Genomic DNA, 17,397 nt, shown 5'->3' on the forward strand with positions numbered 1-17,397 from the left:
CTGGGCCCACTTCATAGATGTTGAACTTCTTGTGGACATGAGAGATGTGCCAACAGAATTGAACAGATTCTCTATTTTTCTTTTTGTCTTATTTCTAGTTGATGTGTTTGAAATTGCAGATGTTAACAAAGCCAGTATAGACTTTTATTGCTTTATGAAAGTCCAAGGAGCTTAGCCCCTTCCTGCCACTATCACTTGGCTATAAAGAACATCTGGCTCGAAAAGGTGGACTTCGTTTTCCTTTGCAGAGTGCATAACGAAGCCAAGCAATCTCTTCAAAATTTTCTCTTCTGACAACCTTCATTTACCACCCTGCCAAAAATTGTAGTTAGCTTTAATAGCTCTTTTTTTTTCACACTTAGACCCTTCTCCTCCTGGATTAGAAACATAAATCTATATCACATATTTAGAAACACCTGGTCTGAGGTTAGGTCCTCATTCAGCAAGCCTGGAGACATCCAGCAGAAAGGGATTGTGATGAGAATGCATGAGACACTCATTCATTACAATTCTAGTTCTTAGCACAAGCGATGCATACAAGATCTTTCAAATTAATAGTGGAGATTCAGGTGTATTTGGCCAACATGGTTTTATCTGACCCCTTGTGCCATTGTGCTCTGTGTCATTCTCTTACGTGCCATATATGGTCCCATTCATGTTTTTCAATTGTGGGTCTGCCTCTGCTGGTATGTAAGTGTGAAGTAATTTGCATACTCTGATTTTAACATTGTGCAACAAGTATTACACAAGGACCTGGGATAGCAGTGACAATACAGAGCTGATGAATGAAAGGAGTCACATGAATTTATGGGAACTCTGGTTACAAGGCAGTCCCAGCTGACAGCCACTCTGGTAAGGGAACTACCCCTGGAGAACTACTGGTGTGTCAACAGAGGCCCTGGGAGCAGGCCTGAGCCAAAGTGTTGCTTGAATGCCACATGCTTGGTCACTGTGCACTTTGCTCACAGCATGATTGTGTCACAAAGTTACAGAGCTGCTCTGGCATCATGTGCTTTGATTACAACTTGCCAGAATTATACATAGTTTAAGCCTGGCACACTTTCATCTAAGTAAACCCGCAGGTCACCCCATGCTTGCGTCACAGGGTTCCTCAGTCCATTTAATGACTTCGCAGATAGGTCACAGAACCACTTTGACACAGTATCCCTTTGTGATGGCATTAAGTCTTGGCCCCTGAGGCCCTTGTTTTCAGCATGTTTTGGTCACAGTATGTCTTGGGCATGGTATACTTGTTTTCCTGAATCTATGTCACTGGATCACCGCAGTCCTTGCTCGTTGTGGGCATTTCTATGCTAGGCTTACAGAGGGCCCAGCAGACTTTGGTCACTAATACATAGCATTCACCAAGTGCTTGGGTCTCTGTATACCTGGCTCACCGAGTACTAGAATCATGGTACATATAGGTCCTAACACAACTTGGCCTCAATGTCACTTCCACCTATTTGCAGAGGCATGGTAGAAGTAATCTCTTGAAGTTTTGGTGTTATTATCAAGGGTGGAGGATTCCAGAAGCAAAGTGATCGGCATGAAACTAGTAATACAGGTGTTCAAAATTGTGTTGTTATTCATAGTATTCATCTTTTGTGAATACATAGTATTCATATTCACATACACAGAGAAGATAGTAATGAGTTTCTCTGAGTGGCGGTGTTAGAGTTCACTACTGTTCTTGAGCCTTTGTAAATGCCTGCATTGCCTGGTTTGTGGTTGATCTTAAGGAAATACATTCAAGTGAGGCCCACCTCTCACAGCCACTGGACTGGATACTTCGCCTGTGGTGACGAGTGAGACTCACCCACTTCTCCCTCTGGTTTCTGGACATTGTCTGTTACTCCCAAAGACCAAGCAGAGGTAGTGGTGGGCATGGGCAGGAGTTTGTCTCTTCAGGCAATGTGGGGCACTTCCTGCGGGACATTTGAATCCAGCAACAGTTCGACTGTAACAGAATCTTTTTCAGAGTAACATCACTGTCATCATCTCCTGTTCTTTGCAATGTGATCCCCACAACCAGTCACTATAAGCCTATTTTGCATACATTTCCCCATCTTTTATTCCCTTGCTTTATTCTACTCATAGGACATAACTAGAATCCACTGCCTTCTCCATATCTGTATGTATGTGTGCTGCCGAAAGAGATTGCAGAGAAACATGCCGTAGGTATGCATCAAACTCAAGTGGGTCCACAAGGCAACCTAGACATTATGTAATATATTTCATTACTGTCACTCTCTCTCTCCTGGTGTTAAATTGCTAATGTGTTCTTCTCTAATTTCAATCTCAGTTGCTTCTATACTCTGCCAGCATTACATTTACATACTCTGCAATATCACTCCTGTGCAATCTACATTCCCTCCTTACACCCATGTGGCAATGTCTACACTCATAGCTAAGTCAGGAAGGGAAAAAACTGAAGAAAGCAAAAAATAGGGTTAAGAAACAGAACAAAGTATGAGCAGAAATAATTCCAAATGTGTCAGTAATTCTCCTATGAGAGCAGCCTAAATTCACTGCGGTGGTTAATTTCATATGCCAACTTCAGTGAGCTAAGAGATGCCCAGATCACTGGCAAAACATTCTGTCTGGATATGTCTGGATAGTTTCTTCTGGTGTTTCCAGAAGGGATTTGCATTTATACCAGCTGAGTGAATAGAGATCTGATCCCGCAACGTGGGTGGGCATCACCCAGTCCAGCTAGGTTCCAGAGAGAAGAGAAGATGACGAGGAGGAGGAGAGAGGAACCTGCCCTCCCCTTTGGGACAGGTGGGATAGCAGAGCTCTATTTCTCAGTACGTCAGACCTAGAGGGTCCCACCATTGTCTCTCCTGGTTTTCGGGTCTTCAGACACACTGAGTTAGTTACACCACTGCTTTCTCCTGGGCCTCCAACTGGAATGCAATAGATCGTGGCGTTTCTCATAATTATGTGAACCAATTCCTGTAACAACCCTCCTCCTCTCCATATACACACGTGAATGCGCGCATGTGTCCTACTGATTTTATTTAACCAGGAAACCAATACAGTCACTTATGAAAGATTACAGGAAGTTCTCAGGCACACTGTTCAGATACAATTTTTGTGTGTAACAACAGAAAAACACCCAATATGAAATTTACCATCTTAAGGGCAGGCATTTGGGACAGAAGCTACTCCCTTCTCTCAGAAAGCCCGGGCTTGAGCACAAGTCCAGCTGCCTGCCAGTGTTCAAGAGTGAAGACTCAAATGGTTGGGTTCCTGCCACCCAGATAGGGGTCCTGGGTAGTATTTGGGGTTCCCTGCTTCAGCCAGGCCCAAGTCGGGCTATTGTGGGGCAATTGGAGAGTGACCCAGTACACAGAGGATTGCTCTCTACTTCCAAACGAATTTTTAAAAATCTAAAATGTCATTTTAACCACTTTAAGTGTATAGTTTGGTGTTATTAACCATATCTACATGTTGTAGAACAGATCTTCAGAATTTTTTTTACCTGATAAAGTTCAAATTGTATAGTCATTCAGCAATTGTTTCTTCTAATCCAAATCTTTTTTTTAAAGATTTATTTACTTTTATTGGAAAAGCAGATGTACAGAGAGGAGGAGAGAGAGAGAGGAAGATATTCCGTTTGATGATTCACTCCCCAAGAGGCCGCAACGCCTGTAGCTGAGCCAATCTGAAGCCAGGAGCCAGGAACTTCTTTCCAGGTCTCCCACGCAGGGTACAGGGTCCCAAGGTTTTGGCCCATCCTCCACTGCTGTCCCAGGCCACAAGCAGGGAGTTGGATGGGAAGCGGGGCCGCCAGGATACGAACTGGAGCCCATATGGGAATGCAAATCTTTGGTAACCAATACACTACTTTCTATTGCTATGACTTTTGCTACTCTAGACACCCCATATAAATAGAATTATGCTTCAAAAATGGTAAACATTGAAAATGATAGGACTGGAACACAAAATCAGTAAAAAAAAAAAAATAGCTTGGTGTAGGATAAACAGATTGGCAAACAATCCAAAACTTTGAACAGCATTGCTTTTAAGCATGGGGCATTGGAAAAACATCAGTGAAGCAGACCAAATGAAAAGATACCAGCAAACAAAGGTAGCACTAGGAGAATGTAGAGACTCAAGAAGGCATGCAATCAGTCAGCATTTGGGTTAGCCATTACAAAGAACATCCCACATTGGAGAACTGGTTCAGTGCCCAGCGCGGACCTCTGCCTCCAGCTTCCTTCTAGTGCTTTCACGGCAGGCAGTGGGGATGGCTCAAGTGATTGGGTTCCCTCCACCCTCAAGGGACAGATGGAGCTCCCCAATCCTCCTTCAGCCTGTGTCAGTCCTGAATGTTGCATGCATTTAGAAATGACACAATGATGTGAGTTCTGCTTCTCTCTCTCTTACTCTCTTTCCCACTCTATTATGCATTAATTTATCAGTGCAGTAAAAAAAAAGAATTGTAAAAATACAAGGGTATTTCAAGAAGTTTGTGGGAGAATGCATATTATGGAAAAACTATACATAAATTTCAAGAATTTTTGCACCAAAATGAACTTATCTTTTAAGCACTTCAGTGTTCTTGTGCTTGGAGACTGGGAGTATTAGTATTAGTGACCCTGGTAAAAGCAGTTTTCATTGAATTTAGCCAATTCAGCTCTCTCTAGGTGGAAGAATCACACTTTGAATAAGAAAAACTGGGGAGACTCACGTGGAGGTGTGGTTGAGAGGAGATGGGCCTGCACTTATTATAACCATGTTTAGAAGTTGATGGGCCTGGCACGGTAGGCTAGAGGCTAAAGCCCTCGCCTTGAATACACTGGGATCCCATATGGGCACCGGTTATAATCCCAGCAGCCCCGCTTCCCATCCAGCTCCCTGCTTGTGGCCTGGGACAGAAGTCAAGGATGGCCCAAAGCGTTGGGACCCTGCATCCATGTGGGAGATCCGGAGCAAGCTCTTGGCTCCTGGCTTTGGATTGGCTCAGCTCCAGCCGTTGTTGCTGCTTGGGGAGTGAACCAATGGATGGAAGATCTTCCTCTCTGTCTCTCTTCCTCTCTGTATATCTGACTTTCCAATTAAAAAAAAAAATGTTAAAAAAAATTAAAGAAGAAGTTGAGGATAAGAGCAAAAAGTGAGGGCAACAATTTCTCCCTCCAGCTGCATCTGTGTAATTCACAAATAAACCTTCCATCTTTCATGACAGGCTGCTCACTGCTCCTACAGAAAAACATCACTGACACACCCTGTTTATCTTTAGGCTGCATGTGAACTGAGCTTTCTGCTAATGCCAAACCACATCATCTGGTGCTGGTTTCAAAAACAGAAACGTAGATCTTTTGATTTTCTTTCTAGAAAATGTTTGATTGGCATACACATGAACTTTGTTCAGGAGTTGCCAAACAGTGGTATCACAGCTCACTTTGTAACTGCTGCCCTTCATACGGAGTTCTACGGGAAACGCAGCTGCTGTGCTTGGGGCAAAGGCTCCGTCGTGAAGGAGCTGGACTCTTAGATAAGAGAGGAAAACATCCAGGGCAATAGTTGTGTCATCCACTGGGGGATTTGAGTGAAGAATATTTGTTTTTATAATGTTATAACAGTCATAGTATCTAAAAATACTTATTTCAGTAGCTCTCAGTACGTGTTTGTTGAACAGAAGAAGAGATATTGCACACCAGAATGTAAGTAAGGACACTGTGCATGGGAGTTGAGAAGAAGTATCACATGTTGTGGCCAAGTGGTCACCATAGGGCTTGAAGGGTGGGGCTGGGCTCCGTGCAAGCAGGATCTCACGTGCTGAAACCAGGGTTTCAACCTAGCAGTGGAGCACTGGCCAATTCCTAGCTTCCTAACCATTACTGCTAAAATGGATTCTTAAAAGGTCTGTAATTGAAAAGACCTTATTTTTTTTTCCTGGTTAGAAAAATAAAGCACATGAGAATATTGGTTACATTTTTCTTGTGTTCATGGATATCAATCATATGGGAGAATCTGAAATTCAGGATATGGAATTCAGGTCTTGGCACTAAGTGAAGAGGAATAGAAAGTGAACTTGAAGTTTTTACAGCATAACATAAATGGACTTTGCCATTTCTGCCCAGTTCATTGTATAACTGACTTCACTGTTTTACCTTAATTGTAACATCGCAAGTAAAATGAAACCTTTTATAAAGAAAAAAAAAATCCCATGCTGTATCAAATTTCTTAAAAATGCCTCTAAATGTTGTTATAGCTTCATAAATCTATGTGGCCAAACCCCTCCATTACAAGAAAAGATCAACTAAACTTAGCCACCTTAGATATAATCCAAACCTCCCACGACTCTTTTAGTACTCTCACATATCAGTTTAAGAAATGCCCTACGACAAGGCAAGTTCTGGTAACTGGATATTTCTGCAGTACTGAAATTAGACAATTTGTGGGCAAACTATACCCCTCTTTGAAGACGCTAATAGTTCATTTGGCAGCACACTGTGTCATTCAATGTGAGAACAGTGAGCTGTAATTGGTCCTATTACCCCTGTCACTAGAAGGACAGCACAAAGATTTTGTAGGGATAGTTGGCTCCTATTCTCTGAAAAGCAGCAATGTAGCAAATTTAAAATATTGGTTACGCATGATTTCCCATCACATGAATTAAAAAGGATTAAAATCTCTCAGGTACATATAAATAGTAAACTACTTCCCTTTTATTCTCTGTCAAGTATTAAAAGCCATGTGGTTGGCTCTGGTTTCTGCAGAACAACTGTGAAAGGTGAACTGGAACTGCTTTAAGGACATTTAATTTTTATAAAAATGCTGCCATAATAAGTATTTCTTTCTCAATATCTTAAAAAACCAAGTAAGATTATAGCACCTTTACTACCTTATCGTTTTTATCAATAGTAGAGTTTTAGGAAAAAAAAAAATCGAAATCACAGGAAGATTAAAAACTATAGGCATTTCTTCTCACAATAAGCCACATGATTTGACATTTATCCTTTTTCATTAAGCTTATGTTATCTTATGACATCTTGACACCTATTAATTCTTCCTCTCAATTCAATATGGATTCTCAAACCTCTTAAGGCTAAGTACTACCTACCAAGTTTTAATCCTCAATAGACTACACATACAATGTGATTCCACGGTATCAAGTGGGGACGGCATGTCAGCTTGTGTAAGCACGTTCCATGCCGTTCACACAGGGACATCGCCTAATATGACCTTCTGATGTCTTTTCCAGAATGTTCTCCCATAGTTGAGCTGTGCACCACTTTACATGGTTTTCTTGCAAATGCCAAAGAGAAAGTTTAGTTTCTTTTCCCCCAGCTATTTCTAATCTACAGGTTTCAACACACAATGCAAAATCATTTCAATGCACCATAACTCCACTTTTTGAATTTCAGATGTTAATGATTTAAGCTTTTGTGCTTCAGTGTGGAAAAATTAAATCCCCTGAAAGAAGTTCATAAGCATTGAAAAGGCCCCAATCGATGTTTGCTGCACATCTGGCAATAATGAAGACAAATTAACAATGAGATTTTGAAAATCTGGCAATATGATAAAGCCAAAACATTCGAAGCTACTTCTCTGTGCTTAGTCACTGGTGGTCCCAGGAAGCATCGACTTCCTGTCTTGGGTTCTGGCATCTAAATGAAAGGAGGGAAATCCTACTGCAATCCGGGTTCCAGGCTTCTGGCTCACAAATAACAAAGGTCTAAAGTCACTAAGCAGGAAAACTTTATCCCCAACAAATCCTCAGAAGAATCTGCTTTTCTTACAGCTGTGTTCAATTTACTTCAAAGAACTGACAATGGCATAAAGTCACACCTCCAGTGCTTATTTTTTAAAACTTATTGTGCTATATTAGTTCTTTTCATGATATCTAACTTGGCTGGAACTACTGCAGCTAGGTTTTTGCTTTTTTCTTTAAACTACACATACCAACATGGATTTACTAAGGCAAAAAATATTTAGTTTTATCATACAAATTATTAAACTTAATAATTTCATCCCATGCAATTAAACGCTCACCAGGTTAGGGAAGACATCGTTATCCAATCCGATTTAAAAGAAACACTTTGAATTAAGTAATGGATTGAATGTTCAGTTTTAACAAGTAAGGACTGCGATGACCAAAGTAGAAAAGTATTTTGTTAACTCTTCAAGCATGCCTCAGAATAGTACAAATAGATCATTTTCCCACAAACTGCTCATCCAGGAAAAAAAAAAATTCAGTAAGAATAGAAAATACATCTACCAGCATTCCATTTCAAACTTGAAACAGTGGATGAAAATTTACCTCTGGTTTTGCCACGTGAGCTCTAGACATGTGAGACAAATAACAAATGGGATGGCAAAACACGGCACTGTTTAGGTAAGCAGAAGGCATTAGACCACATGAGGCATGACTGTGATTAAGAAGGCATGCGCTGAACAGTGCTTTAAGCAAGGGATTTTTAAGCTGCATCACACCAGAATACAGAACCACAGCAGTTTTTTGTTAGCAGGATTAGGAACAAATTCATGTACCTCAAATCTTTGTGGCACTTTCTCACTTACAATGCGCCTTCACATATACCTACGTGGTTGGGACCTGTATCACAACAATTCTGAACGGCACACAACATGGTCACTTTTGTTCCTACTTTAATGAACTAGGTACAATTTTTCATCAATTTGAGACATGATCATGTGAGCTAATTAAGTCCAAACCATGTTGAAAACAATAAAGATTGTTATATAAATGGGGCTCGGCATCAAAATGACACCTTTTATTAAATGCAATGTGCAAAATAAAACAAAGTGATCTCTATTAAAAAAAGGTACAAGACGGGTATTATTTAAAACACTTTAGTACTCTCAATAAAAAGAAATCTGGCATTATAAAAATACATAAAACAGTCAGGGATTTATACCATTAATTTACATAAGATACTTTTTTGCATAAAACAACATTATAAAATAGTTTTAAAGGGGATATTTTATATGAAAGTTACTCCCAGTATAAAATTTTTATAACTTTTTGTCATTTTGCTTCATCTGTATAAATAAGGTATTTTATCCTTTTAAAATTCATAGCTCCATTTAAAAACATAGGATTCTCTGTCTTTTAAATAAAAGTCCACATGAGGTAGTATGTTAAAATTTCCTTTGGTCCCGTTCAGTCTATGTGTCCAAATCGTAAGACTGAAAAGTTGGAGTCCTATAGTTTTCTAAAGTCTGTTTGTAGGAACATGAGTGGTTTTCTTCCTGAACACCTGTCCTTTCCCTCTCTTCTTCCTGTGACTCAGAGTCCAAGCCTGGGGAACACGAAGGTTTCAAGTGGCAGGCTCTGGGCTGACCGTCTGGTGTCTGTCCAAAACTGGAAAAGGCTTCCAGGTGTGGTCTCCTCAGAGGTTTTCCAAACGTACCTGAAAGAAGAAAAAAAAACCTCCCTTGAGTGCATGGGTCCTTTTCTATCAGATACAGATAGACACAACACATTTCAACTCTCCAGGCATCCCAGCCTTGAACGCAAAGTGGGCATCCTTGCCAGTGCACTGTGCAAGGTGTGTGCATGTCTGTGCATAGACAGAACGCACACAAGGGGCCCACATATCCACGTGGACAGGCTGCAGATGGTACTGTGAGCAGGGTGTGTGTGTGTGTGTGTGTGTCCCTTCTCGCTTATTTACAGGCTCGAAGCAGATATCTCCATTCTTTACTCTTTACCGTGTGTCCTGGCCTAGAGTAGCATTATCAATGCACAAGGAAGTGGCCCAAATCTTAGCTACAGTGCTCCAGGTCCTGTAACTAATTCGGGAAGCGCATCTGCAGTGTTACAGACAAGCAAACTATGCCCAAACATGGAACAGCCTCTGTTAAAAGAATCTTTCCCTACTCAATAGTGACAACCTCTTATTTGATTTCTGTCTTCATCTCAGTCAATAAAATGCGGTTTTCATTTTCTCAAACAGGGACAGAAATCACTGTACCAAGGGGTAGGGGTGGAATTTCTTAAATGCTGGGCAAAATGTTTTAAACTTCCATTCTGTTTACTTTGAACAAAATACAACAAAACAAAAACTGGGGAAGTTGTGGCTCTTTTTTCCATATTGCTCCATCAGTAAAAATCTGAGCCAAGGTCTTCCACCCGACCCAGACACCCACCACGGAATCTCAGGGATCAGCGTCTACCACCACCACCACCACCACCGTGAGCTGTCCGGCTCCGGCAGCCTCCTGTTGGCAAAGGTAGCCGTGCTTGTCTGACTGGCGGCTGTTGCTAGGTAGGGCGCCGTTCTCCACCCTGCTTGTGCGGGTTCAGCTAGAAGCCAGCAGACACAGCAAACCACAGTCATGCCAAGCACACGGCTCCACCCCAAAGGCTGCTGGAGCCCAAAACCACTTTTTCCACATGGCTGACGAGCTGAGCTCCTGAGTCGCTCCCCAAGCCCTGGTTTTCTAGACGATGCCACACACAGCGTTACCCAGAAAGCTCCTAAGGTGGCCTTAGCTGCAGATTAAATTCATAATCAAGAAAAATCCCCACCTTGGGCTTTGCATTTAGAAACATTTCTATTAACTAGTTTGGAAAAGAAGCAAAAAGAGATACCACTGTCACCAATGTGGCTCTCACAGGGCATTGCTGCTTGGTGTAGGGGAGACAAGGCAGCTCGCGATTTAACAAACTTACCCATGAAACAACCGCTTGAAGTAACAGACGCTAGCTCCGGACTGGTGCTGAACTCAACAGAGGACTTGTCTAGACACATGCTTTTTGTTCCGGGGCCTTCGTTGGGTGCACAGCTGGAGTGCAGGAGCTGCCTCACATGAGAAGGCCATCCTATCCTACTGGAGCTCCGTTCACAGGATTCTTCCGCAGGGTGAGAGCAAGGGGGGCACTCCTGTTTCCTGACATAACTGGACTCATAGGGATCAAGTAAAGCCACTCTGGGGTCAGGACTGCAACCTGTTGAATTGGGGAATGACATCAAGAGGACACTCAGTGAGTGCTTCCAGAAGACTCTCCATAGGCAATGGAATAAGACACCCAGCCAACAAAATCCCCTACCTGCGTGATAAGCTTCCAGTGGATCTGTGCTGTAACCACTCCCCTTCAGGTACACAGGTCCCGGGGAGCCCAGGAAGGGACAGAGAAGCGGGTCTGTGGCAGCTTCCACCTCGGCCTCGCTGCTGTTGTCTATGTGGCAGTTCCCTGGACAACAGAAACCTCAGTCACTGCACCTGCACCTCTTTAACCCAAGTGTCCCTCGGCATTCCAAGGGGTGCACTTGATGTCTAGATCGAAGTTCAGGTAAAGCAACAGTTGCAGGAATTGACAATGTTTTTAAAGTTTATGTTGGCCTATGCATTGGTAAATGAATATATTTGTGACATCTCCCTGAAAAGGACTTGATGAACCAGTGCGCTAGGCGTGTCGCTCTTGTTCCTTCACCTCATTTGGTTTCCAAGGGAAATGGATCCAGGGTGTGGCTCCTGTGGGACAAACAGCCATGGGCTGGAACCATGTTCTGTCACACTGTACTCTCCCACAGAAGGTCACAGAGGACCAGGACCAGCATTGGGCATTTAACCAGTGACCTCTAAAACAACTCACAGGTGTATACACTAAGCCACACAGAAACAATTGGGCAATTAGGAGTGGACACAGTGATCTGAGCTAAGCAGTACCACTGAGGCCAGAGAGGTTGTGATGGGCTTGGTATCTGCTTCCGGCTGTCAGAGGGAAGCAGGCCTGCAGGATGTGACGCAGCCGTGTCCTTGCAGTAGACCCTCCCCAGGACCCACCTGGCTTCCCACTATGGCATGCTCCCCTTGCGTCTGCACTGATGTCTTTTCGGTTGGCCCCACCGTGTATGCACGGGCTTGAGTATCTGAATATATGCTGTTGTGCTCAGCACCGCTCTTCAAACTGGACTGCTCTGTCACTGACTGGCCAGGCACTTGGAAAGTTGACAAAAATTTGTATCTCTCCCCACTGACTAAAGTGTGAAACTGAAAACAACCTCCTTCCCAACTATGAAGTCTGACACAGAGTGAACACTCAAGAAATAAACACCTCTGGGGCCTGGCGGCGTGGCCTAGCAGCTAAAGTTCTCGCCTTAAACATGCCGGGATCCCATATGAGCGATAGTTCTAATTCCGGCAGCTCCACTTCCCATCCAGCTCCCTGCTTATGGCCTGGGAAAGCAGTCGAGGACGACTCGAACCTTTGGGACCCTGCACCTGCGTGGGAGACCTGGAGGAAGTTCACATCCACAGAGTAGGGTTCAGGGTCCCCCAGGAGAGCAGGGAACAGGGATGGTCCCTCCCGGGGAGTGAGTGCAGGGGCAGGGCTACGTCCAGCAGGTGAAGGGTGGGCAGAGGGGCTCTGGATCGGCACATCACTGGCTGTTGCGGCTCACTTGGGGAGTGAATCACCGCACAGAAGATCTTCCTCTCCCTCTCTCCCCTCCTCTCTGTATATCTGACTTTTGTAATAAAAATAAAATAAATCTTAAAAAAAAAAGAAATAAACACCTCTGAAGGAAAAGAGGGTGAAATGTTTGCAATCAACAGCTTCCACGGTGGGTCCCTCCCATGTGCCGAGCACTGTGTAGTTTTCCATTCTCACTGGATGGAAGAGCAGTGACTGCCCAGTGGGACATGGGCAGTGGGCCTGGAGCCAAGCCTGCACTCCTGTCTCATGCTGCCTATGTCATTCTTCCCAAAGCCATCGGCTCTGAAGACACTCACCAGCTGAGGCTTCTCTAACAGCTGATTTTAAATCATTCCTCCTTTCATGTTGGTTACGTACGGGGATCATTTAAAGTGCAGGGACACTTGTGACATAAAGGAAATACAACATCGCACAGAATAATTAAATTTGTCTTGTTTCATGGTAGGAAACAAAGACTTTTTTCCTCTGCTCATGATGAGAAAGGTTCAGTCCTACAGTCTCAGCCTTGCTGGTGATCCTGGCCCAAGTCCTGCCTAGCAGTGTACCCATTTTCTCTGAGCCCTCCACCATAGCACTTGGAAACAACCGCAGCCCATGTTCACCTCACACACTTACCATTACTGTCATGCTGTGGCAAGAAAAACGCACCTCCCGAATTCGTGATGAACTGGTGGTGACTGCCACTTTCGGACGAGATGTACCCATCCTGTCGGTCAGCCAGCGTTCCTTGGGATGACAGGTAGCTGGGGATATCTGCAGGCAAGTTGGTCTCATCTGTAACCACAAAACAGCAGGCTATTAGCTAAGAACTCTCAGAAGCATTCCACAGGCTTTCTGGAGGAATGGCCTCCATTCGGCCAGCAAGGGGTGGGATATGACTCCAACAAAGCCAGATTTTCCTAGAGTATCCAAGAAAGGAAAATGGGGAGCCTGGGAAGTTGGTAATCTGGGAAGTTGGAGCTGATTTTTCTACCCAATCATCAGCTGGATGTATCTCCCAAAGTTCAAAAACAACACAAGTTTCCAAAGACAAAGGCATAAGAATTGTCATGGAATAGCATCCAAGCTCTAGAATTAGGCTAGACCTCTGCCACATCGGTGGCTTCACCAAGGCTGCTCAGATGCAAAAGCTAATTGTCCATCAAGTTCCCACCCTATCCCGACTAAAATCCTTCCTGGGACTGGGACACCGAAAGCCAACAACACAAGTGATGGCCTCACACAGCAAACCTGGCTGCTGAGCGACCAGGACTCCGACGCCCATGAGAGGAAGGCCAGCCTGCTTTCTGCTATGATTCAGATTCTACCTCACAGCCAACAGGAAATGCTGATGAGCTCCAACAAAAAGGTGCCCCTTTTGAAACATCAGCTTTGCTTTAGACCAGGGCATCATCTTTAGCTAGCCATGTTTTCTGCAGCTTGAAACCCACGAGTCACCTCCCTGATTGGGCTCCAGCTATGAGACCCACATTCTAGAACATGATGGTGGGGCCGCATACACATGGGGCGCTCGACCCAGAGACGAGCACCTGTTTTACCCACCTGTGTTGGTGATGCTGCAGTCTTCGTTCCTCCGCCTCGTGTGGTAAATGATGATCACCCACACGAGCGACGTGCCCACCACACAGCATACCACGGCTATGATCACAACGCCCACAGTGGCCCACCCATCATCATCCAGTGACGGAGCGGTCATCTGCGGGGAGTCGCAGGTGGGCGTGGGGATCACACTGAGGCGCACGTGGCCTCTCTCTGTGCCAAGGGTGTTAGACATTTCGCACGTGTACTTTCCAGCGTCGCTGACATCCGAGTCCACAATAATCAGCAGTTGATTGCCAGCTGCGAAAAAGTGCCTTTCAGTCACCACCAAGGGGCTGTCATCCTTGGTCCAGTTCAGCTTCGGAGGAGGGCTGCCCCCGGCGATGCACTGCAGGACAGCTGTCTCACCCTTGCTGACCGTTCGGTCTAACAGGGGCCGCAGAAACGATGGGGTTTCTGAAAGCACAAAGATAGTTTGAAATCTTCCTAAGTGGAATTTGGTTTGTGCATCTCTCACATTGCTAAGACCCTGCACTCAAATATGTTCATGTAAAATCTGACTCGCCCGCAACTGCCTGGACATGCCGCGAGACTCTCAACACAGACAACATTTTAGAACATTTGGGATCTCCTTGCTCTGTTGTCGTTTGCCTGTAACACAAGTTAAGGGTACCAGTTACTATTGTTTTTACCTCAATCTCCCTTCCTCTTTCCAAGGTTAGGAAACTGATGGTGGTAGGAAAAAACAATTTCAAAACCATTTTTTTTGTAAATATATACAAAACAACTGCAGGCCTTAAGAATAAGTTGATGGGCTGGGTTTGTGTGGAGTCAGAATATCTTGTTTTTTAAAGTAAATTTTCCTAGTGTTTAAGAGTTAGAGAGTAGGGCCCAGCGGTGTGGACTAGCGGCTAAAGTCCTCACCTTAAACGTGCCGGGATCCCATATGGGCGCCGGTTCTAATCCCGGCAGCTCCACTTCCCATCCAGCTCCCTGCTTGTGGCCTGGGAAAGCAGTTGAGGACGGCCCAAAGCTTTGGGACCCTGCACCTGTGTGGGAGACCTGGAAGAGGTTCCAAGTTCCCAGCTTCGGATCGGCACAGCACCGGCTGTTGCGGTCACTTGGGGAGTGAATCATTGGACGGAAGATCTTCCCCTCTGTCTCTCCTCTCTGTATACCTGACTTTGTAATAAAAATAAACAAATCTTTTTTAAAAAAAAAAAAAAGATAGTATCTTCTTTAAAAAAAGAGAGAGTAGAAGTCCGGAAATGGTCTATTTGTACTCTCTAGCATCTTAAGTATCACTCTATCTGAGTGATCAATATGTTCATGAATTTAGAAATCATTTGGCTCAGTACAAGAATTAAAAACAAAAGAATCCCAATTGCCAGAGCAGGATATGGTAAAGATGCTTGTACACATTTTATTTTGTTTTTATCTACAAAAATGAGTAGATTTCTTCTTTCTTGAACATTTGCTTTATACTGTAAGGTGTATGGGAGGGTGTGCACATTGGAAGAGGGGTCTTCTACAACAAGGGGCAGCATCAAAGTTGTTCCAGTCCTCTCCTGGAAACACAGGGTGCAGATTCATGCCGCTGGCCCGGGACTTGAAGCTGCGAGGCGCTCTCTGACTTCCAAGCTGCCTGGAGGTCAAGGGGAAAGGGCAGTCCCCTAAGGATTTTTCTTGCCCTCCCCACTCCTGGCACAGACACCTACCTAGGACGGTCAGCGTTGCATTTGCAGAGATGCTTCCTGCACTGTTCTGGGCTGTGCAGCTGTACACTCCAATGTCCTCGATCTTCACGTCCACGATGAAGAACACGTCATCCTCGGGCATCACATGCATGCGCCTCTCCCTCGCCGCCGGGAAGTCTGTGCCCCCATCCTTCTGCCAGGCGATCTGCGGGGCCGGGTGCCCCTCGGCGGCACACTCCAGCCGGGCCATGGCTCCGGCACGGATGGTGAGGTCCATGGGAGTCTTGGTGAATGAGGGGAGCACTGAAACCAGGAAGGAAAACATCATGAGACTGAGTGAGTGCTGTGGTTTCTCCAAGGTTTCCCCATGCTTCTTACTAAACTCTCACTCTTTGCGTCCCTGACACCATTAAGGCAAGGGTTGCTGCCAATTTCAAGACATGGGGAGGAGAGCTGAAATGGAGAGATTATAAACACTTGCTCAAGGTTCCATTTACACAGAGTCTAGAGGAAGCACAGGTTGCCAGATCCCTGGACTAAAGGTCTTCCTACTGTTGGTTCACCACTTTCCAGCTTCCTCCATAATTAACTGTGAGACAGTGGCCAAATCAACTCATATCTTTGAACTTCGACCTCTCATGATGACCCTCACCCCTTTTTAAAGTCCCCTCCAGTGACCTTAGCAGTCTATAACTTTCTATGAGATCCATCCTGAAATTCATAATCAAAGCTGTTCCGTGTAAGAGGCCTCAGCAGCCAACATCTGAATGGATGCATCACGCACTCCAATCCCTACGCCTCCACCACAGCAGACACAAAGCACTGAGTGATTAAGCAGCAAATTGTACCATGGAATGTCTGTCGCACAAGGCCATCTGTAACACCCTTTCAGGATTAGCAACAGCTGCTATTTCTTGAATTTGCTAAGCACTATCTACATCCCGGACAATCTGCTAAGTGCTTTACACGCAATGATTTATTTAAAGAACATAATACCTTCCTGCGATAGGTGCTAGCTACTCTGTGAGCTCCCCTGCCAGAAGAGTGCATCATCAGCTCTCAAGGAGTAAAGGAACCACGTGGGGTTCATCTCTACCCGGCTCACCATGTCTAATACAGCAACCTTTACCACGACAACTGCTTACTTTGTGGACCGAGAGGCAGGAAAAGGAAGAGTGGGTGCGGAACCACGAGAAGAAAGAAAGAACAGTTATGAATGGGATGAAAGAAACCTGGCGCTGAGCTGTCTCACAATGCCAAAGCAAAGCTCAGATCACATACTGTTGACGGTGAGCTTGGCTTTGACGGAGTACGATGAGCCGAAGTGGTTGGAGATGACGCACTGGTACTTCCCTTCGCTGGCAAATTCCACGCTGCGTAGCCGCAGGATGGTGGTGTACTCCATCACCTCGCCGCCCTGGGCCCGCAGGTGGGCGTAATTCTCCATCTCGGCATCATGGAGAAGTTCGTTGTCTTTTTTCCAGGCAAAAGTCATTGGGGAGTCGCTGCTGCTGGCAGCTGAGCAGATGAAACTCAGATTGGAGCCCTTTATTGCCGACTGTGTTTCTGGCTGCACCGTGATCTGTGGCTTGGGAAAGTCATCTGTGCGGGAGGAAATAAAGCAATGTGAAGGTTTGCAAGGCTCATAGCAGCCCCAGTCGGAATGCCGGAACATGCACGGCAAACAGCAGCCTGGGGTTCACCCTGTGTGTATACTTGACCGACAGAGCAGCAGTTTCAGGGTGG

At 44.8% G+C, this 17,397-nt stretch overlaps 1 protein-coding gene across 1 annotated transcript in view; it reads right to left on the minus strand.

Annotated features, from left to right (window-relative positions):
* Positions 1-7,997: 7,997 nt before the first annotated feature.
* LRIG3 (leucine rich repeats and immunoglobulin like domains 3) overlaps positions 7,998-17,397 on the minus strand; it is a 47,557-nt gene continuing 38,157 nt past the window's right edge. Inside the window, exons 13-19 of the mRNA XM_004583224.3 lie at positions 16,933-17,253; positions 15,673-15,954; positions 13,958-14,410; positions 13,031-13,189; positions 11,027-11,170; positions 10,649-10,924; positions 7,998-9,383 (exon numbers count right to left, since the gene is read on the minus strand). Coding sequence (XP_004583281.2) covers positions 9,139-9,383; positions 10,649-10,924; positions 11,027-11,170; positions 13,031-13,189; positions 13,958-14,410; positions 15,673-15,954; positions 16,933-17,253 — 1,880 coding nt within the window. The 3' untranslated portion in view covers positions 7,998-9,138. The remainder of the gene's footprint in view (positions 9,384-10,648; positions 10,925-11,026; positions 11,171-13,030; positions 13,190-13,957; positions 14,411-15,672; positions 15,955-16,932; positions 17,254-17,397) is intronic.

Source organism: Ochotona princeps, chromosome 15 (genome assembly GCF_030435755.1).
Source record: "Ochotona princeps isolate mOchPri1 chromosome 15, mOchPri1.hap1, whole genome shotgun sequence".
Classification (NCBI taxonomy): domain Eukaryota; kingdom Metazoa; phylum Chordata; class Mammalia; order Lagomorpha; family Ochotonidae; genus Ochotona; species Ochotona princeps.